General features: G+C 41.6%; 1 protein-coding gene across 1 annotated transcript in view; it reads left to right on the top strand.

The window, feature by feature from the left end:
* RB1 (RB transcriptional corepressor 1) overlaps window positions 1–19,427 on the top strand; it is a 282,945-nt gene that overhangs the window by 260,149 nt on the left and 3,369 nt on the right. Inside the window, exons 24-26 of the mRNA XM_073663829.1 lie at window positions 1,936–1,966; window positions 7,851–7,984; window positions 17,630–17,679. Of these exons, the coding sequence (XP_073519930.1) occupies window positions 1,936–1,966; window positions 7,851–7,984; window positions 17,630–17,679 (215 nt within the window). The remainder of the gene's footprint in view (window positions 1–1,935; window positions 1,967–7,850; window positions 7,985–17,629; window positions 17,680–19,427) is intronic.

Raw genomic sequence — 19,427 nt, 5'->3', positions numbered from 1 at the left:
TTGCCCATAACCTAACATATGTTCATGAGTGTAAGGGGTTGTACTGGGGACATCTTTGACTTTGTTGGGATGCTTTTTTACCCCTGGGATGAACTTTACATGAAACATCTGTCAGCTGCTCACCCTTCTCCCAACTCAGAAATAATATATGTCACTAGTCGCATTTGATGGAATTGATCAGCATTCAACTTTGCTTATAGCTGTTGTATGTGTGGTCAGATCGCACATCAGGGCTTTTATGTGCGGCTGTGATGGCAATGCCATGTGGCTGAGGTTAAATGCTGCAGACAGATGGAACCCCTTAAAGTTTTTGCACATGGTAACATGTGGATTTGCATCTGATTTACAATAGAGCAGGTAAATTCTGCAGCATTTATGTTCTCTTGCATCTTCCTAAGCCGGCTTCAGAAATATGCCAGATGTGACTGTGAGCTGAGAACTTTGTTGGTTAGACATTGATTCCTGATTACTCCCAGAAGTGTTCTTTACAAATGTCAATGCAAAACATTGTGGCTTCAAGTGTCAGGAAGATTCCTGATCTAAGAGAGGAAGTGGAAGTTGCAACCTTGAATGTAGAAAATTCAGCTTATATTACAGTTGTGGCCAAATATTTTGTGATTGACACAAATTTTGGTTTTCATAATGTTTGCTGTTTCGGTGTTTCTAGATACTTTAATTGCTGTATTTTGCAGACTATAAGACACACCTCCAATTTTGGTGAGGAAAATAGGAAAAAATGTTTTTTAATAAAACTGTGGTGTGTCTTATAGTCTGCTTTTACAGTAGCTTACCGGAGGGGCGCGGCTGTGGTGGAGCGGGGTCCCAGGAGGCAGTGTCGCTGCTGCTTGAAGCTGGCAACAAAAGTGGGGTGATGCTGCAGACCCTAGGCTGGGAGGAGGGGTGTTGGGCAGTGGTAGGCTGCGGCGGCCTCTGGGCTTTCAGAAAATGTCGGCGGAGCTCCTGCACCTCCCATCGTTTTCACTGCGGTGGACTTTGAGGTCTCAATTTCTGTGTTTTTATTTGTACATCTTCTTTTTGAGGATTTACCACAGGCTCTCAATGGGATTGAGATCTGGGGAGTTTTTTGGTCATTGACCCAAAATGTCATGTTTTGTTCACCAAGCCACTTAGTTATCACTTTTATCTTGTGACCTGGTCTCCATCATACTGGAAAAAGCATTGTTCATCACCAAATTGCTCCTGGATTTAGAGAAAAACCTCTGTCCGATCCTTTTTGTTTTCTGGGAGATGAGCCACTGTCAAAATAGTTCAGAAGAAGTTATCTCAAAGTGATCACAGGAGCGCATGGCCTAGCATTCATGTGTTGGGGGGCGTCAGGAGAGACACCTGCCAACCAAACGGTTTTTCAGCCATCAGCTATCTAATGTATATGGAAGGGGGTGATTTAATCTGACAACATGATCACCTCATTATCTCGTATATCTCTAGCATTAAAGACCTTGGAAACATTTCCATACAAAAATGTCAAATATATTGGCGTATTTAGTCTGGGGCATCTTAGAATACAGTGTATGTATGTGATGTAGGTTTAAAATATTTAATAAATTACTTCAAATTGCAGTTTATTAATCAGCAATTTGCTAGTAAACTTCATGGTCTGTCAGCCCACTAATGGGTTGAGTTATTGGTTTATATGTTATATTTTATTACATGAATCTGCCAGGTTTAACAGTCATAAACTAGCACTATTTTTGGAGGGGCTTTTTTGGCATGTGGTTTTGCAGTTTAGGCTCTGGTCACGCTTTTATTTCAGGTTTCCTTTGGGGGTTAAAAAAAACAACAAACTATTGCAGAAGCTGTAAAAATAAAAGCAATGACACCAGTGTGAACGAAGCTTATTTGTCTTTTGTTTTTACTCCAATACTTATACGGAAACACTGAAACTGTTAACCGTCCTCTATCTGTTCTTTCTAGAATCCTGGTATCCATTGGTGAATCTTTTGGGGTAAGCAGTCCATTTTCTACATTCATAGTTATGACTTTCAGAATGTGTCAAAAAAAATATAAATGATTTAATATTTTTTATTCTGCAAAAGTAGTAAAACATATTATTTATACCACACTGCAAACGCCTAAAGGCAAAACCAAAAAAAGAGTGGTGGAATTGCTTTTATTCCCCATTTACAATCCATCCTCCCACCTTTTAATTTGAAATTCAATCCCTTTTTATTAACAATTTTCCCACATTAAGGCTGTGTTCACACGATGCGTATTTCATGCGTTTCCGCGGCGTTTTTGCAGTTGCGTAAACGCCGCGGAAACGCATGAAAAACGCATGGTAGAAGGGCAGCAATGTTCCCCAATGGAAATCCGCATGTGCTGTGCCCATGATGCGGATTTTTCCGCAGCGTTAACGCTGCGGTCAAAAATCCGCAGCATGTCAATTAATTTTGCGGAAACGCGGCGATTTCGCCGCCATTGACTTGCATTAGAATGCGCCAATTCCGCAAGACTGCATCTGTACTTGCGTAATTGGTGCGTTCTAATGTGCGGATGGTACCCGGGTGTGGAGGAGAGGAGAGTCTCATCCACACCCAGGTACCATTAAAAAAGCTGTAAAAAGAAGAATAAAATAAAAAATAATGTATTCTTACCTTCTGTCGGCCCACGCAGCGCTCCCGCTTGGTTCCCGGCACTTGCAGTGAGTTGTAGGACCTGCGGTGACGTCAGAGTCATGTGACGGGTCACGTGACGCTGACGTCGGCAGGTCTTTCAATTCAAAGTTGCCGGCAGCCGGGAGAACGGAGTGAGCAGGACAGCGCGGGCCATCGGAGGTAAGTATATACACTCTCTCGGTTCACACTGTATAAATCCATGCTGTTTGCATGGATTTATATAGTGTGACCTAGTTATCAAGCACTTTCCAGGTGATGCTAACATCGCCTGGAAAGCGCTTGTCAATCTGCATGCGGAAACGCATGTGAATCCGCATGTGGATCCGCATGTATTCTGCAGGAAAAACGCATGCACAATCTGCATGCGTTTTTTCTGCCAGGGAGATGCAGAAATGATGCAGAAATTTTCTGCTTCATTTCTGCATCGTGTGCACATACCCTAACAGATAAACATATAAAGGAGCCCAATGTAGTTAATTCCCTGAGCATTAGGGAGATTGCATCTTGGACAGTGTGAATTCGCTCTATATCCATTCTTGTGTAGGATGGCCAGGGTCTTATATTTTTTGGGAATCAGATATATCTACAACAGCCTTTTTGCTTATGATAGAGACAGGCAGGGAATAGATGCCAAGACTGATTCCCACTGATCCCCATTAATTCACCAATATCTGCGTTTCACTTCTCTTTAGCAGGGGACGGAAAGGTAGATAAGTATAAAGATGACAGGGATTTATAGACTTAAGATATTTGCCCTCTAGTCGAACTGTCCCCTTTCACCATACCTACTAAATAATTGCTATCCTCTACTAGAGCCTGATAAAAGTAGGCATGTCTGAACTGTAAATACTTATAAAATTGCCCATGGGGCAGGTCATAGTCTTCCTGCAATTGTGCAAAGCTCTTCAGGATAGCTCCATCCTGTATTAGAGCCAAAGTATTTATTGCTTTTGACTCCCAATCAGGTAACCCTTCTAATTTAGTAAATTCTGGAAGCAATGAGTTATGCCACAAAGGGGTAAATGTTGTGTAATACTTAAAATTAATGAATTACCTTCAAGGGGTTGTCCAGTACTATTGATAATGCCCCAATGTATTTTTATGATGAAAATAAGTGTCTTTGTAAATACCTTGGCCTGCTGTTCTTGCCTGTGAGTGGCGCTATCGCTGGCCGCTCACAGGCATCACGTGACCCCCGGCTGATGTTACTTCAAGTGAGGTGTTACAATAGTGACACGGTCCCTGTGGTGGCTGCTGGATTGTGGGCAGGGTTACCCAGCGCGTCACACCCAGCATCCACCGCGCGCTTTCCCAATGAATGAGGAGAGGGAAAGCGCGCGGTGGATGTTGGGTGTGACACGCGGGGTAACCCCGCCCACAGCCCACCACTCATTGTGGAACGCAGCACTGAGTCACGCCCGGCTGCAGCCTGAACTTGATGTGACTTCAGCGGATGTCAGAGCCGGCTGCAGCCGGGGGTCATGTGATGCCTGTGAGCGGCCAGTGATAGCGCCACTCACAGGCAAGAACAGCAGCGCAAGGTATTTACAAAGAAACTTCTTTTAACCATAAAAATACATTGGGGCATTATCAATAGTAGTAAACAACCCCTTTAATCCCATACTTTGTAAATCAAAAACAACATGTGTCCCCAGTGTGGTCCCCCTACTGGGGTCTCTGCTTCCACAAAATGAATAGCAACACAATATCTGTTGTATCAGGTGACCCCCAGTATCCTGACATGGTGTCTGTTCTCAACCCCTTGGGCATTAAAACCATTTTTATCAAATTATCCCTTCTTATTACAGATAAGGGTAGACTACACCAACCATTAATTTTTGGAGTAAATTTGTCAAGATGTGTCAGATTAAGAGAGAAAATCTAGAGAACTAGCTATAACTTTCATACCTAAATATTCTAACTGCCTGACCAGTTGTATTTTAGTATGATCCAGACAATAGGATCTAATGGCATGAGAAGCATTTTATCACAGTGAATGAGGAGCCCCAACAATCTATTATGTTTATTATTGGGCCAATTGAATGAAGGTATGTCTCCTACGAATAAGAGTGTGTCATCTGCATATAAGGATCCTCGTTCCTCCATACTGCCACACAAAAATCCAGTAGTGTTTGGAGAGGCTTTCAACCTGCATGCAAAGAGTTCTAATTCTATGGCGAATTAGAGTGTGAATAAAGGGCAATGCTGTCTTCTGCACCTCTCTTATCTCCAGTGGCTGTGACAGTTGACAGTTCCCTTGGACTCTAGCTGATGGGTTACGGTGTAAGAGTTTCATATATAACAACAAGAACTGGGGACCAAAAACCCCTGTCCTCAAGAATAATCACAAATAATTGCACTTGATGCTGTCAAAGGCTTTGGCAGCGTTAAGGGAAAGAATTGCCCTCGTACCCATGCCAGGAACCACTATATTGGAAATTTAGAAAAAGTCTGCTTAAATTCAGTGCTGTCGACCTGATAGGTTTAAATCCTGAGTGGTCATCGTGGATTACCTCAGAAATGACACCCAGAAGTCTGTTCACTTGTAGTTTGGCAAAAAAATTTTTTTTTTATATCTACTGCTTATTCCAGCCATTGATGCTAAGCCCTCATTAAGGACAAACAATTCTCTCATATGTCCGTGTATGTTATTGCCAACTTTCTGTAGCCCATAGGGATATTTAAGCGCCGTAGTGTGTTTCTTTTTCTGTTGATCGTATCTATGTTTAACTGCACTTTATTGGCAAATGATCTGAGACCTTTCTTGCTAGATATTTTCCCTCCGATATTAAGTGAAGAATAGATTTGGATTCATCATATTTTCTCTTTGTGTGGTATTTATAACTCCAAACATCACAATATCCCACTTCTGATAGGACAAGCTCTAGTGTGACGTAGGAGTCACGGATTCAACTATCGTGCCTGTATAAAATTTGTCCCCGAATGGGTGTAGAAAATGATTAGTCTCCCACAATAAGAACGGGGCTGGAAGAGATGCTGCATCAAATGACAACACTTTTATAAGTACCTCCCCAGGATAACGAGAGGTGGTACATACACTGCTATCATAATGATAGATACATTATATATGGAACATGATAGGCATATGTCTACAGAAGATTTCTCACAGACAAAGGGTATAGATTGGTCTACCAGAAAACTAACTGCTCATGCATGGCTGGAGAAGATGGAGTGGTAACATGGACCAGCCCAAGACTGCTGTATCATCTGAATGCGGTCCTTTACAAAATATGTTTCTGAGAGACCTAATATTGCTGGCTGAAACGGCTGTAAACAGGAAAATACTGCATGTCTTTTGTGTCTCCCATACATCTCACATTCCATGCAATAATATTCACAGACTTTGCCATGTTTGTATCATAAAAAATATGCTTGAAAGGAGTACATTCCCCTGAGGAATGGGACAAACAGACTTCTTAGATATGAACGTCGCTTGTTCCCAACAGATGGCTTCCTAACCCCTAACAACGCAAAAAAACAATAGAAAAAGGACATTCCTCTCTGAATGAGGGCTGTTACTGATAACAGACCTAGGAAGCATGTGAATCTCTTGAGCCAACTACACCGTTTAGGCAACATTGTGTTGCCACATTTTCTCTCCTGCTATCTGATGAATCGAGTACATTTATCAGGAACCAACATGAAACCTAGAAGTTACAGTATAAATATTTAAGGCAAATTTATAGTGAGAATGAACTTTTCTCTTGTCTTAAAGTGCGCTCATTAATGTCCATCCATTGCAGTGCTTCTTTAGCAGCTTAAAAGAAGATTTTACCCATGGTTGTGATTCTCAGTCTTAACGGAAACAACATACCGTACGGAACTTCCATGACACGCAGCCTGCTCTTTGGTTGTGAAATTATACCTTATTTTCTGAACTTCAGAAAAAAATCTGGAAATCTTGATATTTTATGTTCCTCGATGATGAGATTCAAATTGTCAATCACTTTTTTTTTTTAAGAACGATGCCATGATCTTTGAAGTGAAGCAATTTGATGAGAACAGATCTTGGAGGCAATCCTGGTGGAGGTTGTGTCATTGGTAAAGACATCTTCTCCCCCATGTTTGCAATGGAAAGGGCACATCATGTCCTAAATGACTTCAGAAGCCAGATCTCAAAGATTTCAGCCACCTCTTTTTCTTCAATGCGGTCAGGGACTCCAACCAGTCAGCTATTATTCCTATGGAGTCTGTTCTCCAAGTCATGTGTTTTGCTGAGGAGCACATACATTCGTTGTGTGTTCTTCTTGACATCTTTTTTGCATTGTAACACTACAGCCTCCTATATCAGAGTTGTCCTGCTGCTCTTAATTGCATATGTCTGAGGATGGCACACCGCGATCTGCGCTAATAGTATGGGTAAATGGTATGCTCTAAATAAGTAACAACATCTGCTGATCTGTACCTCAGCCGAGGTTCTGCCAGCGGTGCTGTGTTGGACATAGCAGAGTCCCACCTTGCCATACTGTCAGTCAGTGCTACCGAAAGTCACTCTGACGTGCTAGTTTTGAAGGGTGAGGTTATGAACTTTCTATATGCACTTACAGGGATTTTGAAGCCCTGATAGGATTGTCAGATTTGTTGCAGGAGCGCTTTCCAACAGGTCCGTTTGAATGCGCTCTCAGGCCATGCCCCCCATCCTCCCACTTCTAACTCAAAATTATAACATTAAAAAAAATGCAAGCTTTCATGGGAAAAATTCAGAAGTTATGACTCTCAAAACATGATGGTGAAACATTTTTGTGTTTATGGACCAAAATTGTTAGGGTTAACATTTTTAATTCTGCTACATTTTTCGAACACTGAACAATATAGAAATTATAGCTAAAACCAATGTCACAACTTTCACAATTAGCAAGTTACTTCTTTTTGAAAAAAAAAAAGTAGGAACCACAGAAGTTTAAATTATAGATATTCGGTGTTACTTCTGTTTCTTGTAAAGGATGATACCTTTTGGTTATTTAATTATTCTTCTATGTTACATCCTGCATCAGGGTGTGCCAAAATTTCTGTTCAGTATTTTTGTAGTTCGTGTATCCAATAGTACCAAGATGTGTGATTGCAGATCCTTTGCAAAACTACAAATACAAGCTTGCAGTTTTGGACCAGCTGAAATGCAACATGTTGGGGACCTCAGGTTCAAAGATTATTGCCTTTATTAATAAAAAATACATATATTTTGTCCTCTTTCAGGCATCTGAAAAGTTTCAGAAAATTAATCAGATGGTGAGCAGCACAGAGCGACCCATAAAGAGACATGCAGATGGCACTGTCCCAAAACCACTGAAGAAGCTTCGCTTTGACGGCCATGATGAAGCAGATGGAAGGTATGCGTTCTTGCTGATATGATGTAAATAAGTGGAGTGGGTCAACACCATTCATTTTGAGGCTCTAGGCTAGAATAAGGAGGTTATAGTTAACAGTCAGCCCCTTTTAGTGTTTCTGTGCAGCCTCCACCTCATATAACACACATCTCTGTAGCATGTGACACTGTTGTACGTACAATAGACACACACACTGCTCTGTCATACAAACAGTACAGATACACAGACTCTGCAGCACACAACGCTGCTGCATACAGAGTATGTACACAAAAAAACTCTGCTACATATAAAAGCACAGCTCTGCAGGAAGCACCCTATACAGATTTTAATACTAATTAGTTTAGTACCAGGCATGCATTAAGTCGTCTTCTTATTCCTCACATTCGTAAGTTCATTCTAGGCATGTGAGTAATCACATGACTAAGAGTTCATGGACGGTCGTCCAGCTAATTAGGATCTGTGATCTTCTGTCCTGCTGCCCGTGTGCTGTGAGATGTTTTTCCAGGAGCTGCTGCATGGGGAAGTAGGTGCAGGTTCTGTTCACATCTGTGTTGGGTAGAGAGAGAGAACTGTGCTGCTGCATAGTTCTCTCAGTAGCAAAAAACAACTTTATATGACCATAATTTCCTGACTATAAGAGGCACTTTTTAACAAGAAATAGCTTACTAAAAAGTGTGTCTCTTCTACTCAGGAATATATGAAATATTATGAGTATGCACAGTACATACTACAGTAGTGTCCAAAAGTTTGAGATTGGCGCAAATTTAGTTTTTTGACTAAAGGATCTAAAAACAATGAAGCAGAAAACTTGGTGAAAACCAAAATTTGTGTCCGTCTCAAAACTTTTGACCATCACTGTATATCATATGTAATATACACTGCTCAAAAAATAAAGGGAACACTCAAATAACCCATCCTAGATCTGAATGAATGAAATATCCTCATTGAATACTTTGTTCTATACAAAGTTAAATGTGCTGACAACAAAATCACACAAAAATCATCAATGGAAATCAAATTAATTAACCAGTGGACGCCTGGATTTGGAGTCACCCCCAAAATTAAAGTGGAAAAACACACTACAGGCTGATCCAACTTTGATGTAATGTCCTTAAAACAAGTCAAATTGAGGCTCAGTATTGTTTGTGGCCTCCACGTGCCTGTATGACCTCCCTACAACGCCTGGGCATGCTCCTGATGAGGTTGCGGATGGTCTCCTGTGGGATCTTTTCCCAGACCTGGACTAAAGCATCTGCCAACTCCTGAACAGTCTGTGGTGGATGGAGCGAGACATGACGTACCAGATGTGCTCAATCGGATTCAGGTCTGGGGAACGGGCGGGCCAGTCCATAACTTCAATGCCTTCATCTTGCAGGAACTGCTGACACACTCCAGCCTCATGAGGTCTGGCATTGTCCTGCATTAGGAGGAACCCAGGGCCAACCGCACCAGCATATGGTCTCACAAGGGGTCTGAGGATCTCATCTCGGTACCTAATGGCAGACAGGGCGGCCCTCCAAAGAAATGCCAACCCACACCATTACTGACCCACTGCCAAACTGGTCATGCTGAAGGATGTTGCAGGCAGCAGATCGCTCTCCATGGCGTCTCCAGACTCTGTCACGTCTGTCACATGTGCTCAGTGTGAACCTGCTTTCATCTGTGAAGAGCACAGGGCGCCAGTGGCGACTTTGCCAATCCTGGTGTTCTGTGGCAAATGCCAAGCGTCCTGCACGGTGTTGGGCTGTGAGCATAACCCCCATCTGTGGACGTCGGGCCCTCATACCACCCTCATGGAGTCGGTTTCTAACCGTTTGTGCAGACACATGCACATTTGTGGCCTGCTGGAGGTCATTTTGCAGGGCTCTGGCAGTGCTCCTCCTGTTCCTCCTTGCACAAAGGCGGAGGTAGCGGTACTGCAGCTGGGTTGTTGCCCTCCTACGGCCCCCTCCACGTCTCCTGGTGTACTGGCCTGTCTCCTGGTAGCGCCTCCAGCCTCTGGACACTACGCTGACAGACACAGCAAACCTTCTTGCCACAGCTTGCATTAATGTGCCATCCTGGATGAGCTGCACTACTTGAGCAACTTCTGTGGGTTGTAGAGTCCGTCTCATGCTACCACGAGTGTGAAAGCACAACCAACATTCAAAAGTGACCAAAACATCAGCCAGAAAGCATTGGTACTGAGATGTGGTCTGTGGTCCCCACCTGCAGAACCACTCCTTTATTGAGTGTGTCTTGATAATTGCCAATAATTTCCATCTATTGTCTATTCCATTTGCACAACAGCATGTGAAATTGATTGTCAATCAGTGTTGCTTCCTAAGTGAACAGTTTGATTTCACAAAAGTTTGATTCACTTGGAGTTATATTCTGTTGTTTAAGTGTTCCCTTTATTTTTTTGAGCAGTGTATTATCTCCTTCACCCCCAAGCCTGTTTGCACGTTAATGACCAGGCCAAATTTTACAATGCTGACCACTGTCACTTTGAGGTAATAACTCTGAAACACATCAACATATCCCAGTGATTCTGAGAATGTTTTTTTGTGACACATTGTACTTCATGTTAGTGGTACATTTTGGTTCATAAGTTTCTGATATTTTCATAAGCACAAATCATGACAAAAAAATGAGAAAATGTAGCAATTTTCAAACTTTGTTTTTTTTATGCCCTTGAATCTGTCAGCAGGTTTTTGCTATTTTACCTGAGAGCTGCATAATATAGGAAGAGAGATCCTGAATCTATTGATGTATGTTTACTGGGTGCAGCAGTTCTGACACAATCAGAGCTCAGATTTAACAATACAGCAAAGCTGAGAAATCTTCCCCCTCCCACACCAGGCTCTGTATATACAATGTCTATTAACAGTGAGGTGCTTATCACAGGGGAGGGGGCAGAGTCGGACTAGTGTAGTCCAGCAATGCTAATCATAAATGATAAAACCTACACTAGAAGTAAACACCACCACACAGGTGGCACAAGGCAGTTACGCCATGCGCGGCTCACACAGTGTGAACCCTGTCGGCAGCAGAGGGACACAGCGCTGGAGGAGAGAGGAGTTGATTATAATTGTTTATTTTATTTCTGTGCAGCACGACGGGGATCGGGGGGTGCCAAGCATACCAGGATAAGGGGGGCCATACACACAGGGATGAAGGGTGCCATACATACCAGGAAGAGGGATGAACGGGGCCATACACCATACATACCGAGATGAGGGTGGCCATACATACAGGGATGTGGACATCATACATACCAGGAAGAGGGATGAGCGGTGCCATACATACCAGGAGCCACGCTGCAGGCACAGTGTGTTGGCTATTAAGGAAAATGAATATTCACTGCTCCCCATGGGCGTGGGGAGCAGTGAATATTCATTTTCTTTAGTAGCGAGCACAGTGTAGGCTGCTGCCTTCTGTGCCCCGCTACTCCACCGCTGTCGCTTCCCCCACATCCCTCACAGCCACAGTATTTATGTATATCGGACTATAAGACGCAAAATACGGTAGTTATACCACACAAAATAGATAATAAATAACATTTACAACATGTCTACTTTACATCAGCATCATTTTTGAAACATCATTTTTTTAGGAGGTTAGAAGGTTAATGTTAATGAGCAATTTTTGATTTTTCCAACAAAATTTACAAAACCCAATTTTTTAGGGACCACATCACATTTGAAGTGATTTTGATGGGTCTATGTGATAGAAAATACCCAGAAGTGACACCATTTTAAAAACCGCACCCCTCAAAGTGCTCAAAACAACATTCAAGAAGTTTATTTACCCTTTAGGTGCTTAACAGGAATTCAAGCAATGTAGAATGAAAAATAATTACAATGTTGATTTTTCCCACAAAAATGTTGCTTTACCTCAAATGTTTCATTTTCACAAGGGTTACAGGAGAAAATGTACAATTTGTTGTGCAATTTTTCCTGAGCACACCAATACCCCATATGTGGTAGAGAACTACTGTTTGGGTCACGGCAGGGCTCGTCATAGAAGGAGCAAATTTTGACTTTGAGTGCAAAATTGACTGGAATAGATAGTGGACACCATGTTGTGTTTTGCAGAGTTCCTGATGAGCCTAAACAGTGGAAACACATGTGACCCCATTTGGATCATACACCACTCAAGGAACTTATCCAAAAGTGTGGTGCTTCACAGAATTTTATAATTTTGAGCTGTGAAAATAAAAAATAAATTTTTCTCTCAAAAATGATACTTTAGCCCCAACTTTTTCTTTTCACAAGGGTAACAGGAGAAAATGGACCCCAAAATTCGTTTTACAATTTCTCCCGAGTACGTCGATACTCCATTTTTGGTGGAAAACTACTGTTTGGGCACACAGATGGGCTCGGAAAGGGAAGGAGAGCAAATTGAATTCTGGAGCTCAATTCTAGATGGAATCGATTGCGGATGCTATGTCACATTTGAGGAGCCCCTGACATGCCAAAACAGCAGAAACCCCCACAAGTAACTTCATTTTGGAAACTACACCTCTCGAGGAATTCAACTAGGGGGTGTAGTGAGCATTTTAACCCTCAGGCAATTCACAGAATTGTATAACATTATGAGTAAATGGAAAATTACCATTTTTCCACTAAAATATTGCTTTGGCCCCAAGTTTTTAATTTTCAGAAGGGATAATAGAAGAATTTGAGCGGTACAATTTCTTTTGCAATGTCCTCTGAGTACGCCAATACCCCATATGTGGTCAAAAACTACTTTTGAGGCACAGTGCAAGGCTCAGAAAGGAAGGAGCACCATATAGGAGTTCAGATTTTGCTGGAATATTTTGAGGGTGCTATGTAACATTGGCAAAGCCCCTGAGGTTCCGAAACAGCAGAACCCCTCCATAAGTGATGTAATTTTACAAACTACACCCCGAAATGAATTTATCTAAGGGCGCAGTGAGCATGTTGACACTACATGTGCCTCACAGAATTTTATACCATTGGGTGGTGAAGAAAGAATAATTACATTTTTGCCACTAAAATGATTTAGCCCCAAGTTTTTATTTTTATAAGGCCTAATAGGATAAAATGGACCTCTGTTTGTTGTGCAATTTCTCCTGAGTGCGCCGATACCCTACATGTAATCGGGAAATACTTTTCAGGCACAGTGAAAAGCTCAGAATGGAAGGAGCGCCATATTATAGTGCAGTGCCCCTAAGGTGCCAGAACAGCAGAACACCCCCCCATTAGTGACTCTTTTTTTACAAACTACACCCCTCAATGAATTCATCTAGGAGTGCAGTTATCATATTGGCACCATAGGTGTGTCACAGATTTTTATACTATTTCGCAGTGAAGAAAAAATAATTACATTTGTAGTACAACAATTTAGTTTTAGCCCCAGATTTTACATTTTCATATGGGGAAATGTATAAAAATGGCACCCAAATTTGTTACACAATTTCTGCTGAACATGGAAATACGTGGCTGTACAGTACTGGTTTGCCACACGGCGAGACTCGGAAGAGATAGAGCGCTATTTGACTCTTGGAGAACAAATTTTCTTAAAATAGTTTGTGGACTCCATATACAGAGCCCCCTAAGTGCCAGAAGAGCAGAATCCCCTCTCTTTATCAATTTATCTACAGGTGTGATGATGATTTTGACTCCATGGGTGTTCTCTAGAAACAAGCAGCAGTGGATGTTGCCAAGTGAAAATTGCAAATCTGCCATTGTAGTGCCCAGTATATTGTGCCCAGCTCGTGCTTCTGGAGACATGCACCTGTAAATTAAGCAGGCTCTCATTGCAGAGATGCCAAATATGTGGACGCTAAATGTGGTTTAGACTCACTGGGGCACAGAAGGGAGGGGGGCATTTACATTTGGGAGCGCCAAATTGGCAAGGAGCCATAGCGCTTTTTCAGAGCCTTTGTGCTACCAGTAACGTGGAAGCCACCTATATTTCCGTTAACAGATGACAGACCTGAGTGAGACTTGCTTTTTTTGTGGATTGAGTTGAAGCTTTTATTGGGAACATTTTACATAATGTTTGGGTTCACATTTATCCGGCGCTCTACGCTGAGCACTTAATTTGGGGTTTACATCTAAATCTCCAAAATACGTGATTCAGATGAAACCCCTGAGAGATCCGTTTACAATAATGAGGCAGCAGAGTTAATCTGGTCTCCGTCTGGCCACTGTTCAGCATTGTCCTTTTTTCCAGAAGTGCACAAAACTGTGGCCTGCCGCACTTTTACGCATTTTGAAAAAGATAGACACCGCCGGATCTTGGGCCAGACGGCGTCCACAATGTCTCCATCTGCCTCATTACAGGGAATCTTCCGCCCGGGGTTCCATCTGAATCATGTATTTCAGAGATTTACATGGAAACTCCGGTGTAAGCGTTCAGTGACGTAGATGTGAGCCGAGCCTTACTGCGATCTTTGGGAGGCAGAATGAACAAATCAACACCAGGTCAAGAATTTTTTCTATTTATTTTTTGCGCCACTCCTTGTGCGGTATAAGTGATTAGACGATTTTATTCTTCGCAATTGCCGCAATACCAGATTTATCTATATTTTTTATGTTTGGCTTTTGCACACACTAAAACATTATTTTGCATCGCCATATATTGAGAGCTATAATTTTTCTATATTTCTGCTGACAGAGTCATGTGTCTTTTGCGGGACGAGTTGGTGTTTTTATTGTTACCATTTTTGGTAACATATTTTTAAATTGCTTTCTATTCCAATTTTTTGGAGGCAGAATGAACAAAAAACAGCAATTGAGAAATTATTTTTTTGTTTTTCCATAATGCCGTTCACCGTGTGGTAAAATCAGCAATACCATTTTTATTTACATTTGACTTTTTGATTGCATTTTATTCCACTTTTTTGGCGGTATGATGACAAACCATAGTTTTTTGCAAAATGTTTAATTTATTTTTTTTACGTGTTAACTGAAGGGGTTAACTAGTGTCACAGTTTTATAGACCAGGACACAGTGAAGCTAAATATGTGTACTTTTTTGTTTGTTTTTGTTTTTACATAAATGTACGTATTTATTGGTATAATCTACAGTACAGACCAAAAGTTTGGACACACCTTCTCATTTAAAGATTTTTTTTGTATTTTCATGACTTTGAAAATTGTACATTCACACTGAAGGCATCAAAACTATGAATTAACACATGTGGAATTATATACTTAACAAAAAAGTGTGAAACAACTGAAAATATGTCTTATATTCTAGGTTCTTCAAAGTAGCCACCTTTTGCTTTGATGACTGCTTTGCACACTCTTGGCATTCTCTTGATGAGCTTCAAGAGGTAGTCACCGGAAATGGTTTTCACTTCACAGGTGTGCCCTGACAGGTTTAATAAGTGGGATTTATTGCCTTATAAATGGGGTTGGGACCATCAGTTGTGTTGTGCAGAATTCTGGTGGATACACAGCTGATAGTCCTACTGAATAGACTGTTAGCTGCTTTTTTCTTGCCATAATACAAATTCTAAGTAAAGAAAAACGAGTGGCCATCATTACTTTAAGAAATGAAGGTCAGTCAGTCCAAAAAATTGGGAAAACTTTGAAAGTGTCCCCAAGTTCAGTTGCAAAAGCCATCAAGCGCTACAAAGAAACTGGCTCACATGAGGACCGCCCCAGGAAAGGAAGACCAAGAGTCACCTCTGCTTCTGAGGATAAGTTTATCCCAGTCACCAGCCTCAGAAATCGCAGGTTAACAGCAGCTCAGATTAGAGACCAGGTCAATGCCACACAGAGTTCTAGCAGCAGACACATCTCTACAACAACTGTTAAGAGGAGACTTCGTGCAGCAGGCCTTCATGGTAAAATAGCTGCTAGGAAACCACTGCTAAGGACAGGCAACAAGCAGAAGAGACTTGTTTGGGCTAAAGAACACAAGGAATGGACATTAGACCAGTGGAAATCTGTGCTTTGGTCTGATGAGTCCAAATTTGAGATCTTTGGTTCCAACCACCGTGTCTTTGTGCGACGCAGAAAAGGTGAACGGATGGACTCTACATGCCTGGTTCCCACCGTGAAGCATGGAGGAGGAGGTGTGATGGTGTGGGGGTGCTTTGCTGGTGACACTGTTGGGGATTTATTCAAAATTGAAGGCATACTGAACCAGCATGGCTACCACAACATCTTGCAGCGGCATGCTATTCCATCCGGTTTGCATTTAGTTGGACCATCATTTATTTTTCAACAGGACAATGACCCAAAACGCACCTCCAGGCTGCGTAAGGGCTATTTGACCAAGGAGGAAAGTGATGGGGTGCTACGCCAGATGACCTGGCCTCCACAGTCACCAGACCTGAACCCAATCAAGATGGTTTGGGGTGAGCTGGACCGCAGAGTGAAGGCAAAAGGGCCAACAAGTGCTAAGCATCTCTGGGAACGCCTTCAAGATTGTTGGAAGACCATTTCCGGTGACTACCTCTTGAAACTCATCAAGAGAATGCCAAGAGTGTGCAAAGCAGTCATCAAAGCAAAAGGTGGCTACTTTGAAGAACCTAGAATATAAGACATATTTTCAGTTGTTTCACACACTTTTGTTAAGTATAGAATTCCACATGTGTTAATTCATAGTTTTGATGCCTTCAGTGTGAATGTACAATTTTCAAAGTCATGAAAATACAGAAAAATCTTTAAATGAGAAGGTGTGTCCAAACGTTTGGTCTGTACTGTATATATAGATATTTTACTCAGTCCCTCTATTGAGACTTTAATTTTTATTACTATTATGCATTACACTGCCTTTTAGACCATGCTCCTGGCATATTCTAACAGGCCACCGCAGCTGGCAGACCCGTAAGTCGTCATTTAACCTTGGGTTGCCATGACTAGCATCGAGCCCTCGTGATTACGTTGCGGAGGTGCCAGTCAGGCACCTCCCTCTCCTAGCCTTCTAAATGCTGCAATCTGTATTGATTGCCGTATTTATGGGGTTAAATAGCCCAGGTGGCAGCCAAAGAACGGCTATCACTTAAGCCGAGCTCCTGGCGGGGATCGTGAGGGCACTGCTCCTGTGTCTGCACGATCGTCATGACATAAGTTGACGTCAATTTGTAGAAAGCATTTCCTGATCATGGCGAAAATTTGTCAAATGTCGTGAAGGGGTTAAATGCATTGTTGGCTACTGGACAACCCCGGCTGTATCATTTCAGTACCAGATTAAAAGAAAAACTATACAAACTCCTCTCCCGCAGCGGCGCCTTCCAGCAATGTTGTTTTTCTTTTAATTCGATCCTGAAATGATTAAGCTGGGCTAGTGGACAACACCTTTAAATGTTTTGTTGAATAAACAGTTCTACGTAATGCTGTATATTGAATGTATAAACTGTAAATTATAGAAGTAACTGCTCATTCATTTAATGACTTCCTCTAAGATGACAAGCCTGGAATATATCCAGATATCTTTGGAAAGTTTGGGAACATGTTCTGTAAAGTTAGTAATAAAGCCATGATAATACGGGCCAATCCCTCTGATATAGTTATAAAGGGAGTTGACTCTTGTGTAAGTAAATAGCACACCTCTCCGTGTTTCCATAGATGTCCATCCATTAATGCAGAAGTGATTGTTATTCCATTGTTGTGGGTTTCTCTTTTATTTGGTGGCAATGCATGGACCTCTTTCCTAATATTTGACCTGTTCTTCTTTATTTCAGCAAATCTCTTTCTTCAGACTCCAAATTCCAACAGAAGCTTGAAGAAATGAGTAAGTGCTTTCGGTTTGGTATCAGTAAGTACAGCACCCCAGTAGCCACCAAATAACTTGCCTCTTAGAGCACCTTCATGGGAAGGGTTATTCTGAGATCGGAAAGGTAATGGGGGCTTTCTGTTCTGAAACACCCAACTTGAGCAATAAAGGAACTTGTGCCACCTTTGGTGGTCTGTAGAAGAGCAACCAATATCTGGTTTGGCCAGTGCTTCCTATACAGAGAAAGATGCAAAAGACTTTCACCCCCACAAGGACTCGTTACACATTTACACGATTCCAATGGCAAAAAGGTTCTTTTTTATGGAAGTCTTCTTTTATATGGTTGGAAATGATACCTGAGATTGGTGCGTCTTAAACATTTGTGTTACCGGTTTGTATCATCATGACAGTGTGAATAATGGCTATCTAATCAGTGTATTTATAACCAAAGTTTAATATGAGTGATATCCATGTACCCCTATGGCCTCTTACCTACATCAGGGCCACAGAACATAACACGACACACACTACTACAGTCCTCTAAAAGGATCAGAGTTTTACTCTATAACATTTGCTTTGTCTTGGGCGGCTCATGAGTCATTTGTCAGGAAGTCTGTTGTTAATATAAAAAGTAGAAAAGAAGAAGTGAAAGTAAGTAGGCTGTAGAGATCATGGAGTAAGGACAGTTTCTCAATATGGAATCTTTGTTTCCTGCATGTCATAGCTACGCATTAATTGTGTAAGCGGGGATATTCATGCCAGAATCGTCTGCGGCCTATGATGGATTTTCTGTATACTAATCTCCCATCTTCAGGCTATGCGTAAAATCTCTAATAAAGAGACAAGGCACCGAGTCAGACGCCACCAGACATATTGTCATACTACACACATTAACAGAACTTTCAAGATGTTTTCTCTAGATTTTCAGTTTTGTTTGTCGACATTTGTTTCCAGTACAATTTAATTCGATCTGACATTTATTCTTTTTATACATGTTCTGAATCTATATTGTCAGAATACAATGAAAACCTATATAGAGCCAAAAAATAGGGGCACTTCCAATAACCAAAACACCCAAATAAGAATGGAAGCTACAAGGGCCCATGTAAAGATAAAATGTCAAGCTTTATTGATTATACAAAAAGACATACATAATAAAATAGATAAAAATAATGAAGGGAGCGTAGAACACAGTCCTTTATGCCCAAGAACCTGATATACAAAACAATAGATATATTATGCATAAAGGTAAGAAATATATGTATCAACAGAGGACCAAGTGGACCCAAGTCCATCCACTATGTGGATGAATGTAAGTATACACACGGAAAGTGCCCTACAGAATAATGTATATAAAATGCATAGCAATACATAATTAGACGATAGTAACCTATGAAAAACCTGGGGGGAGGAACTGGAACCTTGGTTCCTTTTCCCCCCAAGTCTTGGATGTTTTTGTCAGGATATACTAGAATGCGTCATAGATGACACAGAGTGATGTGTCCTGCATACAGAGCTACCAATGGCGTACTACACTAGTGGCATGTACTAGGCAGCCTTGAGTTCACTAGGATAGCTGGAAACAAGGCAAGATATACAATAGACTTTTCAGTGTGGTGTGTGATTGTTGCTAAAACATGAGCAAACATGAATGAAATTGGTGGACAGGAAAGCAGCTGACAGGCATACTGCCAGATTGTACATAGGCTGGTGCAATAACAGGAGTATTGTCAATATGTGGCCATATGGCTGAATTCACACTGTGT

Source organism: Phyllobates terribilis, unplaced genomic scaffold (assembly GCF_046119375.1).
Source record: "Phyllobates terribilis strain yellow unplaced genomic scaffold, ASM4611937v1 Scaffold_2__4_contigs__length_985480577, whole genome shotgun sequence".
In the NCBI taxonomy this organism is placed as follows: Eukaryota; Metazoa; Chordata; class Amphibia; order Anura; family Dendrobatidae; genus Phyllobates; species Phyllobates terribilis.
The sequence above is the reverse complement of the archived record's forward strand: the minus strand, read 5'-3'. Positions and strand labels throughout refer to the sequence as shown.